The following is a 14,897-nucleotide window of genomic DNA, read 5'->3' on the forward strand; positions in this document are numbered from 1 at the left end:
ATTCCGCTCAGTTGTAGCCATATAGGCCCGTAGACATAGAATATAATATATCCACCAGAAACATCACAGTGCCACTACATTTGATTGGAATTTCTTTATATCAGTAAAAGAAAAACAAAACAAAAGCTGAATAGAATATCATCTGAAAATATTTGATTTGCTAATGCTCCAGATCACATTATTATGTAAAGCACACATTTCCTCCACCATTTACAATAAAATACTACATTGACTCTCAGTCAATCGCCTCAATCCCAAGCCTTACTATAGTCATGAATTAATCACCAGCGCTCTAAACCAAACATTTGAGACATGATATTAAATCTTGGATTTCAGATACTGCTGCTGCAAGGACACCTGACAGCAAATAAACCTAACAAACAACAAAAGGCAATCTCATTTTGTTTTATCATCATTACAAATAAACATTGCTCATATACAGCATAGTATTATACACATAAGTATGACATACAAGTCCTTCTATAGGTGGTTCTAGTAAAGCATTGCTGATATAGGAGCTGTACTAGGTTCTATAAAGCAGGAAGAGGAAGACCTTAGTGGTTGTCATTCAGTGCTTCTCCACTAACTATGCAACAGGCAGAAAAGCAAGCCGGCCTTCCGCATCTGCCTGAATGGCCTGTTTGTTCAAACTCAAGTACTGCTGGAGTCTGTCCCACACACCAGTAAGATAAAAGTACTGCTGGAGTCTGTCCCACACACCAGTAGGAGAAAAGGAGGGAGTCTGCTTTCCTGAAAGACACGTTCAGCTGTCCTCTTAAAACAGGACAATTTTGTAAAAGGCCATTTGTCGTTAATAAATAAAGACACAAAAATATCACCCACTCTATGTCATATGGACCTTTTTTCTTTTTTACTCAGGGGAGTTTGCATGGTTGCTAACTTACATAGCCCCATGCATGAAGCCTGCGCTTAGGACGGTGAATATAATACGAAATATAATGGCTGGAACAATCATTATTATGTCACATTGACATAACAACTATTTCACATTATAAGGTGTGTGTGTGTGTGTGTGTGTGTGTGTGTGTGTGTGTGTGTGTGTGTGTGTGTGTGTGTGTGTGTGTGTGTGTGTGTGCGTGCGTGTGTGTGTGCGTGCGCGTGCGTGCATGTGTGAATGTGAACATGGTTCAGTGAAAGGGAAATTATGAAAAGCCTAAGGGAACAAGATTAATCACTGAATAAAGTAAAACACAACTAGAATTATGTAACATAAATACAGTAAAGATAAGACATAACAAGTCCTACCATATTTGGCCACATAGCTTTATCAAAAACTACAAACAAAGAGTAAAAATAAAACTCAGTAAACCATTCAATGAGAGGTCAGAACAGAGGTCATGTTGTGAACGCTGCAGTAGGTTATGTTATATTGTATCGCATTGTTGTATATGATCATAACATGATCATGTTATTATGTCACATGTCTGTGTTATGCCATATTCAAGTACATTCTTATTATTATTGCCGATTCATACTGAAAAAAGGAAGGGGCCCTGTTGGCCAGTTGAGCACTGGTTGTTGCTGGTTGGCTATAGCAGTGTTTTTTAAAGTTGGGTCTGGAGGGCCACAAGGGGAAAGGAAAATGAACCTCTGCGTTATAGTATCCAAGTGATTTGTTAGCAGGGTTGTTTGGTAATCTGGCTCTGTCTGGCCCACCCCCTCATCCCTGCGCTACATTGTGGGATGGCAGTACGAGGATGATGTGTCTAGTCTGATGTACTGTCCGTGGCCGTTAAGGAGTGGCAGGCACGTGGATCCCGTTCTCTGCTTTGTCCCTGGCCTTGTGCAGAGCAGCCTGGATTCGGAAGTGTGTCCGGGATTCCATGGAGTAGTTTTTGTAATTTTGCCTGTAAGGAAGTACATTTGCGATACATCATTTAAAACTTTTGTATAATGTGTAAAAACATGTCACAATCACATTAAAAATTCAAATGTGAAAGTGACGTATCCTTGTTAAGGACATTCAAGTACACAATGTAGTCAGTATTTGTTTAGTTTGCAGAGTAACTTGCCCCTAACACCTTCTCCGTTTACTGAAAGTTTTTGATCGTGGTAGATTAGCAGTGGGGAGGGAGTGGAAAGACTATCACTAGACAACTGATTATGTACTATGTAGTAAGTACAACACCATGAAACATCCAATGATGTTCACCTACAGTACTTGGAAGATTTTCAACCTTGAATCTTTTTTTTTTGTGTCTTAGCAGCTGAAACATTGGCAGTTCAACATACACACAACATCATATTTGTTTGCACTTCAAAAAGCATATTTTCCGTAACTTGTGAGTGACACTTACTTGGCTGACTCCAGGAGTTTGATAGCTTCATCGATCCGTCCTTGTTCCAGACACAGCAGGCCATGCTCAAGCAGAGCATTAGGAACCAGGTAGTGGTCATACTTTATCTGGCCTTCACTGGACGGAGCAATGTCAAACAAGAGTAGAAATTATAAGGAGCTATGCCCTCTACTTGTCATGGTGTGCACTTATGTACCTGTGTTGTTCTTGGCTTTGCTTGTGTACATCTCGTTGTGTGTGTGTGTGTGTGTGTGTGTGTGTGTGTGTGTGTGTGTGTGTGTGTGTGTGTGTGTGTGTGTGTGTGTGTGTGTGTGTGTGTGTGTGTGTGTGTGTGTGTGTGTGTGTGTGTGTGTGTGTGTGTGTGTGAGGGAGACTTACTTGCAGAGGACAAGGGTAAAATAATGTTCAGCTTCCTCCAGGTGCCCCAGCTGCTTGAGACACAGTCCCCTCAGCAAACTCACCAGACACTGGTCATCTATGGTGAACTCGGTCCCTGATAACACAACAAACACAACTCACTCAGGCTGCTGTATAGTTGTTGTTGTTACAGTAAGTTACTATACTATACTATATTGAATCGACATAATAGCCTTGGATATTCATATATAGAACAAAATGTGTCAACATAGCAGCATGAATATGTCGTCGTTGTCAGGCAGAAACCTTTTGTTTTCCATAAATGAATGCCCTATTTTCATATTTTATTTAAAAACAAATAGAGAAAACAGACGATCTACAAGCTCACAAAATGTTTGACAAATTGCAAAAAGTTAGGTTGAAACTACTTAAAAGTCTGTCTGTGGGTTTTATAAATATTTAACCAAAAGAAAGTATTAATCAAAGATTGTGACAAAATAATAAATGAATTGAATTCACTGGAACATATTTCCATTTCCTGAAAAGTAACAGTTTTGGACATGTATACAAGTTTTCTGCCCAACAATAACAATATAACAGAAGTTTGAATCAGTTTACATTAGATTCATGCTCACATGAACTGTCTACTGAAAATAAATGTTTTTCATTACTTGGATTGCAGTCAAGTTTGGCCTGCGCCTCGTCCAGTGTTTTCAGCATGCCCTCAGTCAGGTCCTTGTGTTTCCCAATGACTGTATAGCCATTCCAGATGTACATCATCTCCTGTAAACATGTACACATATGCACAGACACACACGCACACGCACACGCACACGCACACACACACACACACACACACACACACACACACACACACACACACACACACACACACACACGATAGAGAGACACAGTATAATTAATAACAATAATCTGTAGTGTATAAATCTAAACGAGGGCTAGGCAATGCACATCGCAATATTGTGTGTGTACGTGGCAAAAGTGTTGCCCTTTGATTTTAAGCACTTATGGCTTACTTTTAAAAATTGTCACAAATTGTCAGAAATGGCAAAATAGCCGATCTACAAGCTGACAAATGACACATTGTGAGCTTTTAAACCAGCTATTTTTTGCCATTTTGACCATTATTATAGATAATTAATATATAATATAATTTATAATTTATAAAATAGATATATTATCACATTTCAATTTAATCATCTCAATATTGATATTATGGTATTTGGTTAAAATGTTATATTTGATTTTGTCCTCAGTGAAATGTATTCTCAACCAGAAAACACAATCCACTCTACATCATCCTTCCAGCGACTTTGAAGAGTTTTGAAGTAGCCTACATTTACATGATAGAAAACACAACCTGTTTAACTAATGACACAATTATATAATACACTGTATTACTTTATTAAATAGAGCAGTGGATTGTTTGTAAAGTATGTCTTGTCTTTAAACCTGAAAATTTATAAATAAAATTGTAAAAATAAATAAAAATAGAGCAGTGATTCTGTGGTCACTGTGGTACGTGTACCACTGGTGGTACTTGAGACCCCCTCTGGCGGTACGCAGAGGAGTCGCCCAAGACAAGAGTGTAATGAACTATTTATTTTACTACAGGTAGTTCTTCTGACCGAGCAATTAGTTGAAATAGGTTCTCCAGCCGTGCTGAAATGAGCATGACAGCACACCTAGCTGTTAATAGAATATTTGAGAACAGATTGATCACATTAGAAATATCATCAGTTGTGCTGATTAGACAGAGTTTTGTCAGAGCAGCAGTGCTGTGCAATGCACAGTGTGCATAGCTGAATAGGATGGGACAGGCGGGCCTACGCTACGCTCCTGTATTTTAACATCAGTTATTATGGTGGTAGAACCAGATATTTTCTGAGGTGGTACTTGGTATAAAAAGGTTGAGAACCACTGAAATAGAGCAGTATTACTGTAATGTCATTGATTGCACAGTAGTATGACATGGCAGCCAGCCAATCACAGAACATAACTCACCAGAGGAGGAGCGGGAAGAGGAATGGGGTTATCTGCTAGGTAACGCCGAGCTTTCCTGATAGCAAACTTCTCTGTTGGCAAAGACTTCCCTGCTATTTTCTGCTTTAGTCCTGGGACCTGCCTGGGAATAGATATGATGCAATGTATTGATCATATTCACTTGTTTTATTCTTACATCATACTCGGGAGATGGGAAACCACATCCCGGCCAAAGTGAATATGGTATATTAAATACAGGGAGACACTCAGTGACACTGGGATTATTGTAGCATTAACTAACCATCAAATTATTGCAGCATTTGAGGTGACATTTGGTCTTGAGCAGCACTGCAGGTAAATTATTCACGTTTTGATAGAACAGACGTCATCCTTCATATCTCATCTCTGCAGTGCTCATGCATACTACCCTTAACTCGGAATGACTCAAGTCTCGACCAGTATTGGCAGATGGTGATATCAAATTGTGCTAATATAAAATACAGTGACTCATCCCTGTTTCACTGTGGTTACTGCACATAATGATCTGTTTCATGTTTCTCTTCGTACCTAAACAGAGTAAGTTCAGTCTCCCCGAACGTTAGGCAGTCATCCTTAGTCAGCATGCTGAGGTAGGCGCCTTTCATATACGCATAGGTTGCCTGAGAGAGAAGGGAAAGAAATATGTTACTTCTGCAGTTTTATTTTTAATCTTCATAAAAGCAGGAAAGAGGCTACAAACACTACAATTATCCAGTATGAAGCATAGCGACAAATTAACAAGCGAATCCTATGGTTCTGTTGTGAGAAAGATATCTGACATAATACTTCCCAATATGTTCCCAATATGCGTGTCGACACACATAACGCATTGGGATATTACAGGTTTTTTACAAATGTCATCCTTGACATTAACATTCGAGAACATTCGTCACTGTTGGGAGGAAACCAACTAACTCCATTTTTGAGGTTTTTGATTTTTTTCCATAAATCAATGCTATTGGCCAGGTTTCCCATAGAGAACATGCGCAGCGAGTTTACGTGCGGACTTCCACGACATGTCCCTTACATGCCAGACTTAACCGAATGTTCCACGTAACTTTCCTTATAAGGGCTTGCAAATTAAGTGTGGTGCTGCGCTGTGTAGGTCTACCGGCCAGGGCAGTCAGATCTGCAATAAAATAATGCTGACAACTAGCTTTAAGCCTATTGTATTGGGAACTGCCTGCACATACCCTTGCTTTTGCCCTTTTTTGCATGATCTAGCTATTATATCTAGCTTGTTCTTTTTTTATAGTGACTTGTGCTGCCCAAACACCATATTTTTTCCTCTCTATTCACCTCTCTCTCTCATTCTCTCACTTCACCTATTTCTCTTTTTCTTCCCACCTCTCAATTTCGCTCTCTTCACTTTCTCTCTCTCCCCACTCTCTCTCATCAGCGGTGCCTCTCTCTCTCTCTCTCTCTCTCTCTCTCTCTCTCTCTCTCTCTCTCCCTCTCTCTCCCCCCATCTCATTTCAAAGGAAAGTATGCACATCGCTAAAAGGACTGCTTGCTTGCATGGACATCTGACAGTAGGCCGCTTTGCCACCTATATAGGCTATTAGCAACATGGCGAGCACAACACTGTAGGGACTTTAATCTTAAATTTAAATATACAAACTTCGAAATTAAACAAACATGTTTATTTAACCATTATCTATCGAATCTAAAGAATTCAGTCACCACACATATCACTGGAAAGGTGTTACTACCGTCCCAGGTCGCCTTGCAAACTGCTGGGTAAGACAGGTGTTTTGGGAAACGGGTTTGCTTCTAAATTACTTCATGCTGGAGGCCTTATGTGCCCATTTCCCGAAGCCAGTTAATGAGACACGTCAGGCTGTGCTCTGGAGAATCTACGCATGTTGGTGTTTCCCAAAGCCAGTCATAATGCCTAATTGGGTGCACCTTACGTAACCAACTAGGCTTCAGGGAAACTGATTACCTTCTACGTGCGGCCTTCTGGGCATGTGTGCATGCGCTGCACACCTGTGCAAGCACCTGTGCAAGCTATGCTTGCACAGGTGCACACGTTCCACACCCTTTACGTGTGTGTTGGTTACAAAATATTGAACCAATGAAAAGTATTAAAAAGCGCTTCGGACAAAACCTCTTACAAACCCTCAAACTGTCTGCTAAAGCAGCTAACTCCACCACCTCTCCCACTCTCATGCAAGTAATTGACAATATATAAAGTCACAATACCAACTTTGATGAGTCCTTGGCACACCCTGGCATGCATCCCCTCAAAGCCTTACCTTGGACCACGAGTTCTCCTTGCTGAGCAGGTCAGCGTAGAAGTAAGCCATCTTCCAGTGCCTCTTGTATGTGAAGCACCACATCAGTTCCCAGTAACACATGTGGTGGAACTGCTTCCACTGCTGCTGAGCCTCACAGCATTCTTCAAAACGTGTGACAGCCTGAGGCACAGCATAAACACACACAGAGATATACTGTTATTGCTGTTACTCATAAATAACAACAAATCCTAGAGTAATTAACCAATTTTGACCTGAGATCAGATTCTAAAAATGTCTTCTACATCCTGACTGTTTTCTGAAAAAGCTATGTTTCTATGTCAGTGGTTCTTCAAATTTTCAAAAATAGCAGACCTACAAGCTATGAGCTTGTAGATCTGCTATTTTTCAATAGCTAAAGCATAACATAATGCTAACACCAAAAGGGGTTCCCGCCCCAAATGGATTAAATAGGGAATGTGGGAAATGTTTGGAACTCACAGCATCTAGGTTTCCTTTGATCACCTCTATTCGACCAGCGAAGAATAAGAAGATGGAACCCTGGGAAACAAAAAACAAACAGTATGTTTAGAGACACGACACATCACAGCTTTTTTGCGGCTAACTTTTAAATGTCACAGTGTTTGATGTTGGCACACCTTGGGATACTTTTTGAGATACGGCTCTAGTAGTTTTTCTGCATCCTGGACGTCACCCTCACCAGTGCCTGTAAAAAGACATAGAGTAAACCCCAGAGCATACATTTAACTATTAAAAAGAAATGAAAGAATAAAATAAATAAAAACATTTGCATGTTTAAGGACAATGACGTGTATGCCCTTCCTTACCGAGTATGAAGCTCATGAAGGTGTGATAGCAGAGCAACAGCATATTACACAGGAAGGACCTGAATGTGGTGTCTGCTGAACCCTCCTGAAGATGTTGGAGGCCAAAATCCTGTTTGAACACAAGCACACACACACACACACACACACACACACACACACACACACACACACACACACACACACACACACACACACACAGTTATACTCCCTCCCTTGCACAACAGTCCGCATGCCAAGAATAGCTGATCAACAAGCTCACTGCGTCGTGACTCGTGAGCTTGTAGATCGGCTATTTTCTACAGGCAACAGCATCATACGTAGTTGCTCTGTCAGCTCTGCTACAGCGATGCTCCCTGCTGCATCAACAATTAGCAGGTTGTCAGGAGAACTCACCTTGTTACCAGAGAAGCCTACAAACTCCAGCAGCCTCAGTGTCCGGGTGGGCAACATGGAGATCATCTACAGGAAGACAAAGAGACGAGGGAACCAGGACATTAATGATACAATCAGACTTAGGCTTCTCTGATTGTTGATTGGGTTGATTATTGGTTCTCAAGGCTATAATAACACACACATAATAATAATTATTATTATTATTATTAAGCATGTGTTATGCAGTATAAACTATAAACAGTACTACAACTATGTGTAAAATGTGCATCTCCTTTGGATCTTCTAAGTGTTCCCCCAGAATAATCTCATTATACAATGAATTTGAAGGGGATTTTACACCTCCGGAGTAATTTTATGGTTATTTTTACTCTGGCTTTTGTGTGCACCACAGTCAGTAAGTTGCTTGATTCAATATATATTTCATATTCATTTGATCAGACATGAACCCCTCATGGTCCATTCAACTTTGGGGACTGATATCGGAATGTTTTGATACATTGTTTTTATGGGTGTAAGAGCCATGAATTGGTTTATTATGTTTGGTCTATGAAATGAGTGGGCTGTCGCTGGTGATTAACGTAGATGATTGACGGGCATAGGGGCGGACCTGATTCACCTGATTCATTCAATAACTCGCATGTTCACCTGCTTCACACACAGTGAGAGAGAGGGGGTGTGTGGGAAGCCGCACCTTTGTTGACCGCTTTATAACGCTTATTTTGCTTTATTTTATTTACTTTGATTACGTTGGATCGCTGTGGCTACTTTGTTTCCTTATTGAGCACCGTTTAAGTTATGCACCTTGCTACAATAAAACACCTTAAACGCATTGTTTTGGACCCAGCGAAATCATTTTGTTTGCGGAGCGCGTCTGACAACCTGGCCCATCCCATCGCCTCTCAGCGACTTATTTTACATCAATCTCCCGTAGTCGCTCAACAATGGGTTTTATTTTTAACTATAGAGGTTCGGATCTAGAGTGCGGCCCTCACACCTACATTGCACCACCAATCCAAAAGACATCCTGGTTTAAGTTCTAATCGGACACCACTGCAGCGGATCCTAATCCTAGCCTTTGAATAATATAACAGTCCTTTCATTATTATTGATTCTTTTTGGAAAATCTCCAATGCACACAAAATCCAGAAGCCCCGGAATGTTTTAAAGGGAAATACCCATTAAAATATGTACTGTAGGATTATGCAAATATTTTAAGGTTGGTATAAACGTGCAGATACTTGGCAGGTGGGCAATATAATAAGTACCAGAAAGATGAGACAATCACATAAACATGCGAAAGTCAATTGAAACTTGAAAGTAATCTTATGACTGCCAACTTCCCTGACGCTGTACTGTCCTGATGCAGTAAACACAACTTATATGATACTCAAAGAAACTTAATACACTCAGATTGAGTTAGCAACCCAGGCCTGCTTGCCACCATGAAGTACTTTAGCCCTCTCCTCACCAGATTGAAAGCTCCAACTCCCAGCTTAACTCCACCCTCAAAATGGCAGTGGTTGTCACCTTGAGTGTAGGCAGGTGACTGGAGGACCGTATGAAGCTCTCTGTGAGATGACGATAAAGCCACCAGACAGAGGAAGTAACATGAAGTTGAAGGAGGTGAAGAGGTCAAAGTGGGAGATAGAAGAGTCAACGGGAGAAAATGAGGGAGCAGCATCATTGTCATACATTTCACTTTAGTGTTTAGCTTTTGCCCAAATTCAGAGTGAGTGCACTCTGAAAGCAGACTGCACTCGGCCAGCAGTTATAATAATATGCTGCTAAGGAATATGATTTGAAATTGAATTAATGAATGAAGATTCTTACTTGTATGTCTGATAGCTATTCCTCACTTTGATTCCTCCTTTGATGAAACTGATCATGTTTTCATCCTGGTGTGTATGAAAGAGAGCGAGAGAGGGAACAAGGAGTTTTTATCAACACAGAAACCAGGTAGCCTATAAATAATTTGAAAGCAGATTTCACTGTCAGTCTTGTATGTTGTACTGACCTGAAGAAAGGTCAGTGCTGCCCTCTGCAGGAGACACTCGGCATAGCAAACCTCAGCGTGGAGTTCCTCTGAGGTGAAAACGATTACATCACAGTTATCTTCAGTCAGACTGCCTGAATGCACTAGCTCAGCACAGCCAAGGGGCTACGGCAGGCTACAGAACCCCCCCCCCCCCCCCCCCCCACACACACACACACACACACACACACACACACACACACACACACGCATACCTGAAGCACGTGTTCAAACTACTGGTAAACTAATAACACTCACACAAGCACACAAACACACTCAAATACGCACATAAAGCACAGGTTGACAATGCTGCTTATACAATTATGGCCAGACATCTATCAGCATGGTGTGTGTTGATGATAAATTATGTTGACATGTAGTTATTTATTCATGTATAATTATACTGACCTTCTGTGAAGTTTTTGGAGTTTGTGAATGATGATTTCTTGCGGTGCCTAAAAGAGAACACGCACGCACGCACGCGCGCACACACACACACACACACACACACACACACACACACACACACACACACACACACACACACACACACACACACACACACACACACACACACATGAACATCTACTTCCCTGCCTTTGTTCAATGGAAATCGTTCAGTAACTTTTAAACAGCATTGCATAATATTGTAATTGCATATGGTTATTTTTGTTCATCTGCAGAAACTCAGTCCAACATGCTCAGTCTTGCTGTGGTAAGAAGCTGCTCCTCTGTGCTGACTAAGGATCAGCTTTATTTATACTGCAGGTAATGATAACTGAATACAGATGCTCTGCTGTTTGCCTGCCAAGCATAAAGCTATTATAGTATACCCTATAATAGTATACCCTATAATATATAATATAATACAGTAAAATGATGCCTAAAGCTAGTTATCCTAACCTTAACCTCAATAAAATGATGCCTAAAGCTAGTTATTCCTACCTTAACCTCAGTAAAATGATGCCTAAAGCTAGTTATCCTAACCTTAACCTCAGTAAAATGATGCCTAAAGCTAGTTATCCTAACCTTAACCTCAGTAAAATGATGCCTAAAGCTACTTATCCTAACCTTAACCTCAGTAAAATGATGCCTAAAGCTACTTATCCTAACCTTAACCTCAGTAAAATGATGCCTACAGCTACTTATCCTAACCTTAACCTCAGTAAAATGATGCCTAAAGCTAGTTATTCCTATAACCTTAACCTCAGTAAAATGATGCCTAAAGCTAGTTATTCCTAACCTCAGTTTCATGAGGAATGTATGATGAGAAAGCCTTAGCACTGTGTAGAGCTGCAGAGACTGTGAAATCACAGGCTAAAGAGCTGTTAAGTGATGCTAGTTGCAATGTGAAATGGATGCAGTAATATTATTATATAATATTAGCTATATATTTTTTTCCATTTAAATGATCCATCTGTACACTTCCAGATATGCCTTGAAATCCGCAAAAGCCCCTGTGTTTAATGCAGCACGCCATTGATATAGCTAGTTGAAATGAAATGGTTATGGGAGTTACTTGAATGAAACGCCGCACCAGGTCTTACATAAACCCACACACACACACACACACACACACACACACACACACACACACACACACACACACACACACACACACACACACACACACACACACACACACACACACACACACACACACACACACACACACACACACACACACACACACACACACACACACACACACACACACACACACACACACCCACCCTTGTACCTCTCTCCCTCTGTAATTCAGTCAGAAGTGCAATTCAGTAACATTGAGGCTCACCAGAAGAGGATTTGTATGTGTGCATCCTGGTTAAAAGGATGGATGGGTGGAGGAGCTCATGGAGTCCAATGTCAATACAATGACGTATGTATAGTGAAAGGTTTTTAGATGTATTCCATTTCCATCATAACTTTAAGGCCTACTTGAGAACAGTAATAAATACGTTGAAGGCTGAAGAGTGTGAAGTCTTTGAATCTTTTTGGTCTATGCTGTAACAGTAGCTCCATTGTTGCACAGATAATTACTCCCAGTCTGACCTACTCTAGTCTAAAAGAACTATGTACTGTTTTTACATCCCATGGGACCTAATATCAGTTTTATAGCTTTGTGGGAACAGGTGTGGTGGATGTGGCTCACAGAGACATTTTCACACAATGACTCCAGAACTGGCTGCAACGCTTGGTTCTGAAATTCCATTGGTCAATGAGATGGGATGGAGAGAAGATTGCATTTCACGGTTTAGTCATTTAGCATTCGTTCTTATCCAGAGAGACTTTTTTCTTTAAGTGCAAGGGACAATTTGTCTGTGGGATTAGAGGTATGAGATACAATGTTGTGCTATGAGAACAAAATCACAGCATTGTGATCAAGTAAATAACAGCAGTGAGCTATAGTGGACAGGCCAGTAGACCAATATATATATATATATACACACACACACACACACACACACACACACACACACACACACCAGAGTCAATCTAGGAACCCATCTCCAAAAAAAAACAGCGGCATCTGTTGTTTGTTTCCATTTGAATTTGCCTCTGGGGGCGCCGACCAGCCCTCCGCTTTCAGTGGGGCGCCTATGTTTTCATTCACGCTAACAACAATGTACGGTATACATGTTCTGAATGCCCCTGCAGTAAGTAGGGTGTTAATTTAAAATTAAATTTAAAATATGGACATAGGAGGTTTCTGCCCAACAGCAACAACATTAATCTTGTGGATTGTAAGCTCTTTGTAAGTCTTTAAGCTGTTTTCTGTGGTTGAATATCTTCTGACACTCCTGTCCAGAGTCACAATGAACGAGCCAGCAAAGGTTTAGTGAACAAGAACACATCAACATGACATAGTAAAGGCTAAAGGTGGTTCCAAAAGTGAGGTCCGGGGACCCCCAGGGGTCCTTGAGGGAGTTCCAGGGGGTCTGCGTGCCGAAACGCGTTTGTTTCTCTAGACTGCTCATGCTGCTTGTGATGTGAATGAAATAAAGAAACTCAAACTTTATTAACCATTCTGGGCGGGAACGCCTTTTGGTGTTAGCATTATGTTATGCTTTAGCTATTGAAAAATAGCAGATCTACAAGCTCATAGCTTGTAGGTCTGCTATTTTTGAAAAATCGACTGTCAGGATGTAGAAGACATTTTTAGAATCTGATCTCAGGTCAAAATGGGCTAATTAAGAGAGTGCAGATATTCTCCTTTTTCCATTGATCTTCAAGAATCTGCACCCATCGGCTACAGAGACTCTACTTGACTACCCTGAGTAGAGCGCGCCTTCACCTGCAACGGTGTTGGAGTTCCAGGGGGTCCCCAGCTAAATGATAGTTTGAAACCAAATGGACCAATGGAACCAATTGTACACTCTCAGAGTTAATTTAAATTAACATTGATTTTACAATATAAGGGTCTCAGAGATAGAAATGCCATTAAAAGGGGGGCCGTAGCCTAATGCATGTCAAACTGGGGGGTCCTTGAAATTAAACGGGTTGAGAATCACTGCTAGAGGCGTAAAAATCTTCTCTCATGGAGGTCCTTGGCATATCTTTTAAAATGGGGGTCTGCGGGCTAATTAGTGTCAATGTGGGGGTCCTTGACAAGACATGAAAAAGTAAAGGATGGAGTCCTGGATGTGACTGTCTTCACTGAGACTTCAGCTGATATGATGATGAAGTAAAACATAGTGAAGTAGAAGCCTCACCTCTGACATACAGCCTGGGCCTCCTTCATGGTGTTCCCAGCCGCCAGGATGTGTTCAGGGTCGAAGGTCATCATGGCCTGCATCTCCAGGATGGTGGCATAGGTCAGAGCATGGTACATGCTGTCTTTGGTTCTGAACAGATAAAACATTACAGTTCATAGGTCAGAGCATGGTACATGCTGTCTTTGGTTCTGAACAGATAAAACATTACAGTTCATAGGTCAGAGCATGGTGCATGCTGTCTTTGGTTCTGAACAGATAAAACATTACAGTTTTTAGTTTGACATTCTTTAGCTTCGAAGAATAAAGGTAAACAGAGGATATTGTCCACATTGTGGATGGGAGGCAGCCATTATGTACAGTATGTGAGCAGTGCAAATGAGGGCAGTGTGATATGAGTCACAGCATGGAAACGAATGTGACGGAGACGTGACTGGCAGATTGCAGGACCAATTCTGTATCAAACCTATATTTAGCTGTGGTCGTTAGCAAGTCAGGCCTGGTGTTTCAACACCAGGTTATGAAGGAGAAGAGTGTTCATCTAGTGGTCTTTTTATGTTAACAAAGATCAAAGATATAGTATAATAATAATGCAGGGTTATGTTGTATAACATAATTTTCAGTCTACATTATCAGTAACAGAACAAATTTAAATTTGTCTGTTCCTATAAGGGACTGAAAGGAAGTACATGAAGCAACCACACACCTCTTGTATTTCTAACGCATGTGCGCGCGCACATGCGCACACACACACACACACACACACACACACACACACACACACACACACACACACACACGGAGGGTCACATGGCGCACTGGTTGAGCTGGTTTATGCCGTGTTCTACCAAACACAAACACAAATCCTCAGCCACACACACACACACACACTCTCACACACACACACACACACACACACACACACACACACACACACACACACACACACACACACA

General features: G+C 41.0%; 1 protein-coding gene across 1 annotated transcript in view; it reads right to left on the reverse strand.

The window, feature by feature from the left end:
* Positions 1-63: 63 nt before the first annotated feature.
* The window catches only part of ttc39a (tetratricopeptide repeat domain 39A), a 39,038-nt gene continuing 24,204 nt past the window's right edge, over positions 64-14,897 (reverse strand). The window contains exons 6-21 of the mRNA XM_083766439.1: positions 13,942-14,073; positions 10,637-10,683; positions 10,211-10,278; positions 10,027-10,091; positions 9,665-9,764; positions 8,197-8,262; positions 7,804-7,912; positions 7,615-7,682; positions 7,457-7,516; positions 6,977-7,138; positions 5,247-5,338; positions 4,701-4,821; positions 3,347-3,458; positions 2,697-2,811; positions 2,319-2,435; positions 64-1,868 (exon numbers count right to left, since the gene is read on the reverse strand). Of these exons, the coding sequence (XP_083622565.1) occupies positions 1,754-1,868; positions 2,319-2,435; positions 2,697-2,811; positions 3,347-3,458; positions 4,701-4,821; positions 5,247-5,338; positions 6,977-7,138; positions 7,457-7,516; positions 7,615-7,682; positions 7,804-7,912; positions 8,197-8,262; positions 9,665-9,764; positions 10,027-10,091; positions 10,211-10,278; positions 10,637-10,683; positions 13,942-14,073 (1,549 nt within the window). The 3' untranslated portion in view covers positions 64-1,753. The remainder of the gene's footprint in view (positions 1,869-2,318; positions 2,436-2,696; positions 2,812-3,346; positions 3,459-4,700; positions 4,822-5,246; positions 5,339-6,976; positions 7,139-7,456; positions 7,517-7,614; positions 7,683-7,803; positions 7,913-8,196; positions 8,263-9,664; positions 9,765-10,026; positions 10,092-10,210; positions 10,279-10,636; positions 10,684-13,941; positions 14,074-14,897) is intronic.

Source organism: Protomyctophum parallelum, assembly GCF_964188405.1.
Source record: "Protomyctophum parallelum genome assembly, chromosome: 6".
NCBI lineage: Eukaryota > Metazoa > Chordata > Actinopteri > Myctophiformes > Myctophidae > Protomyctophum > Protomyctophum parallelum.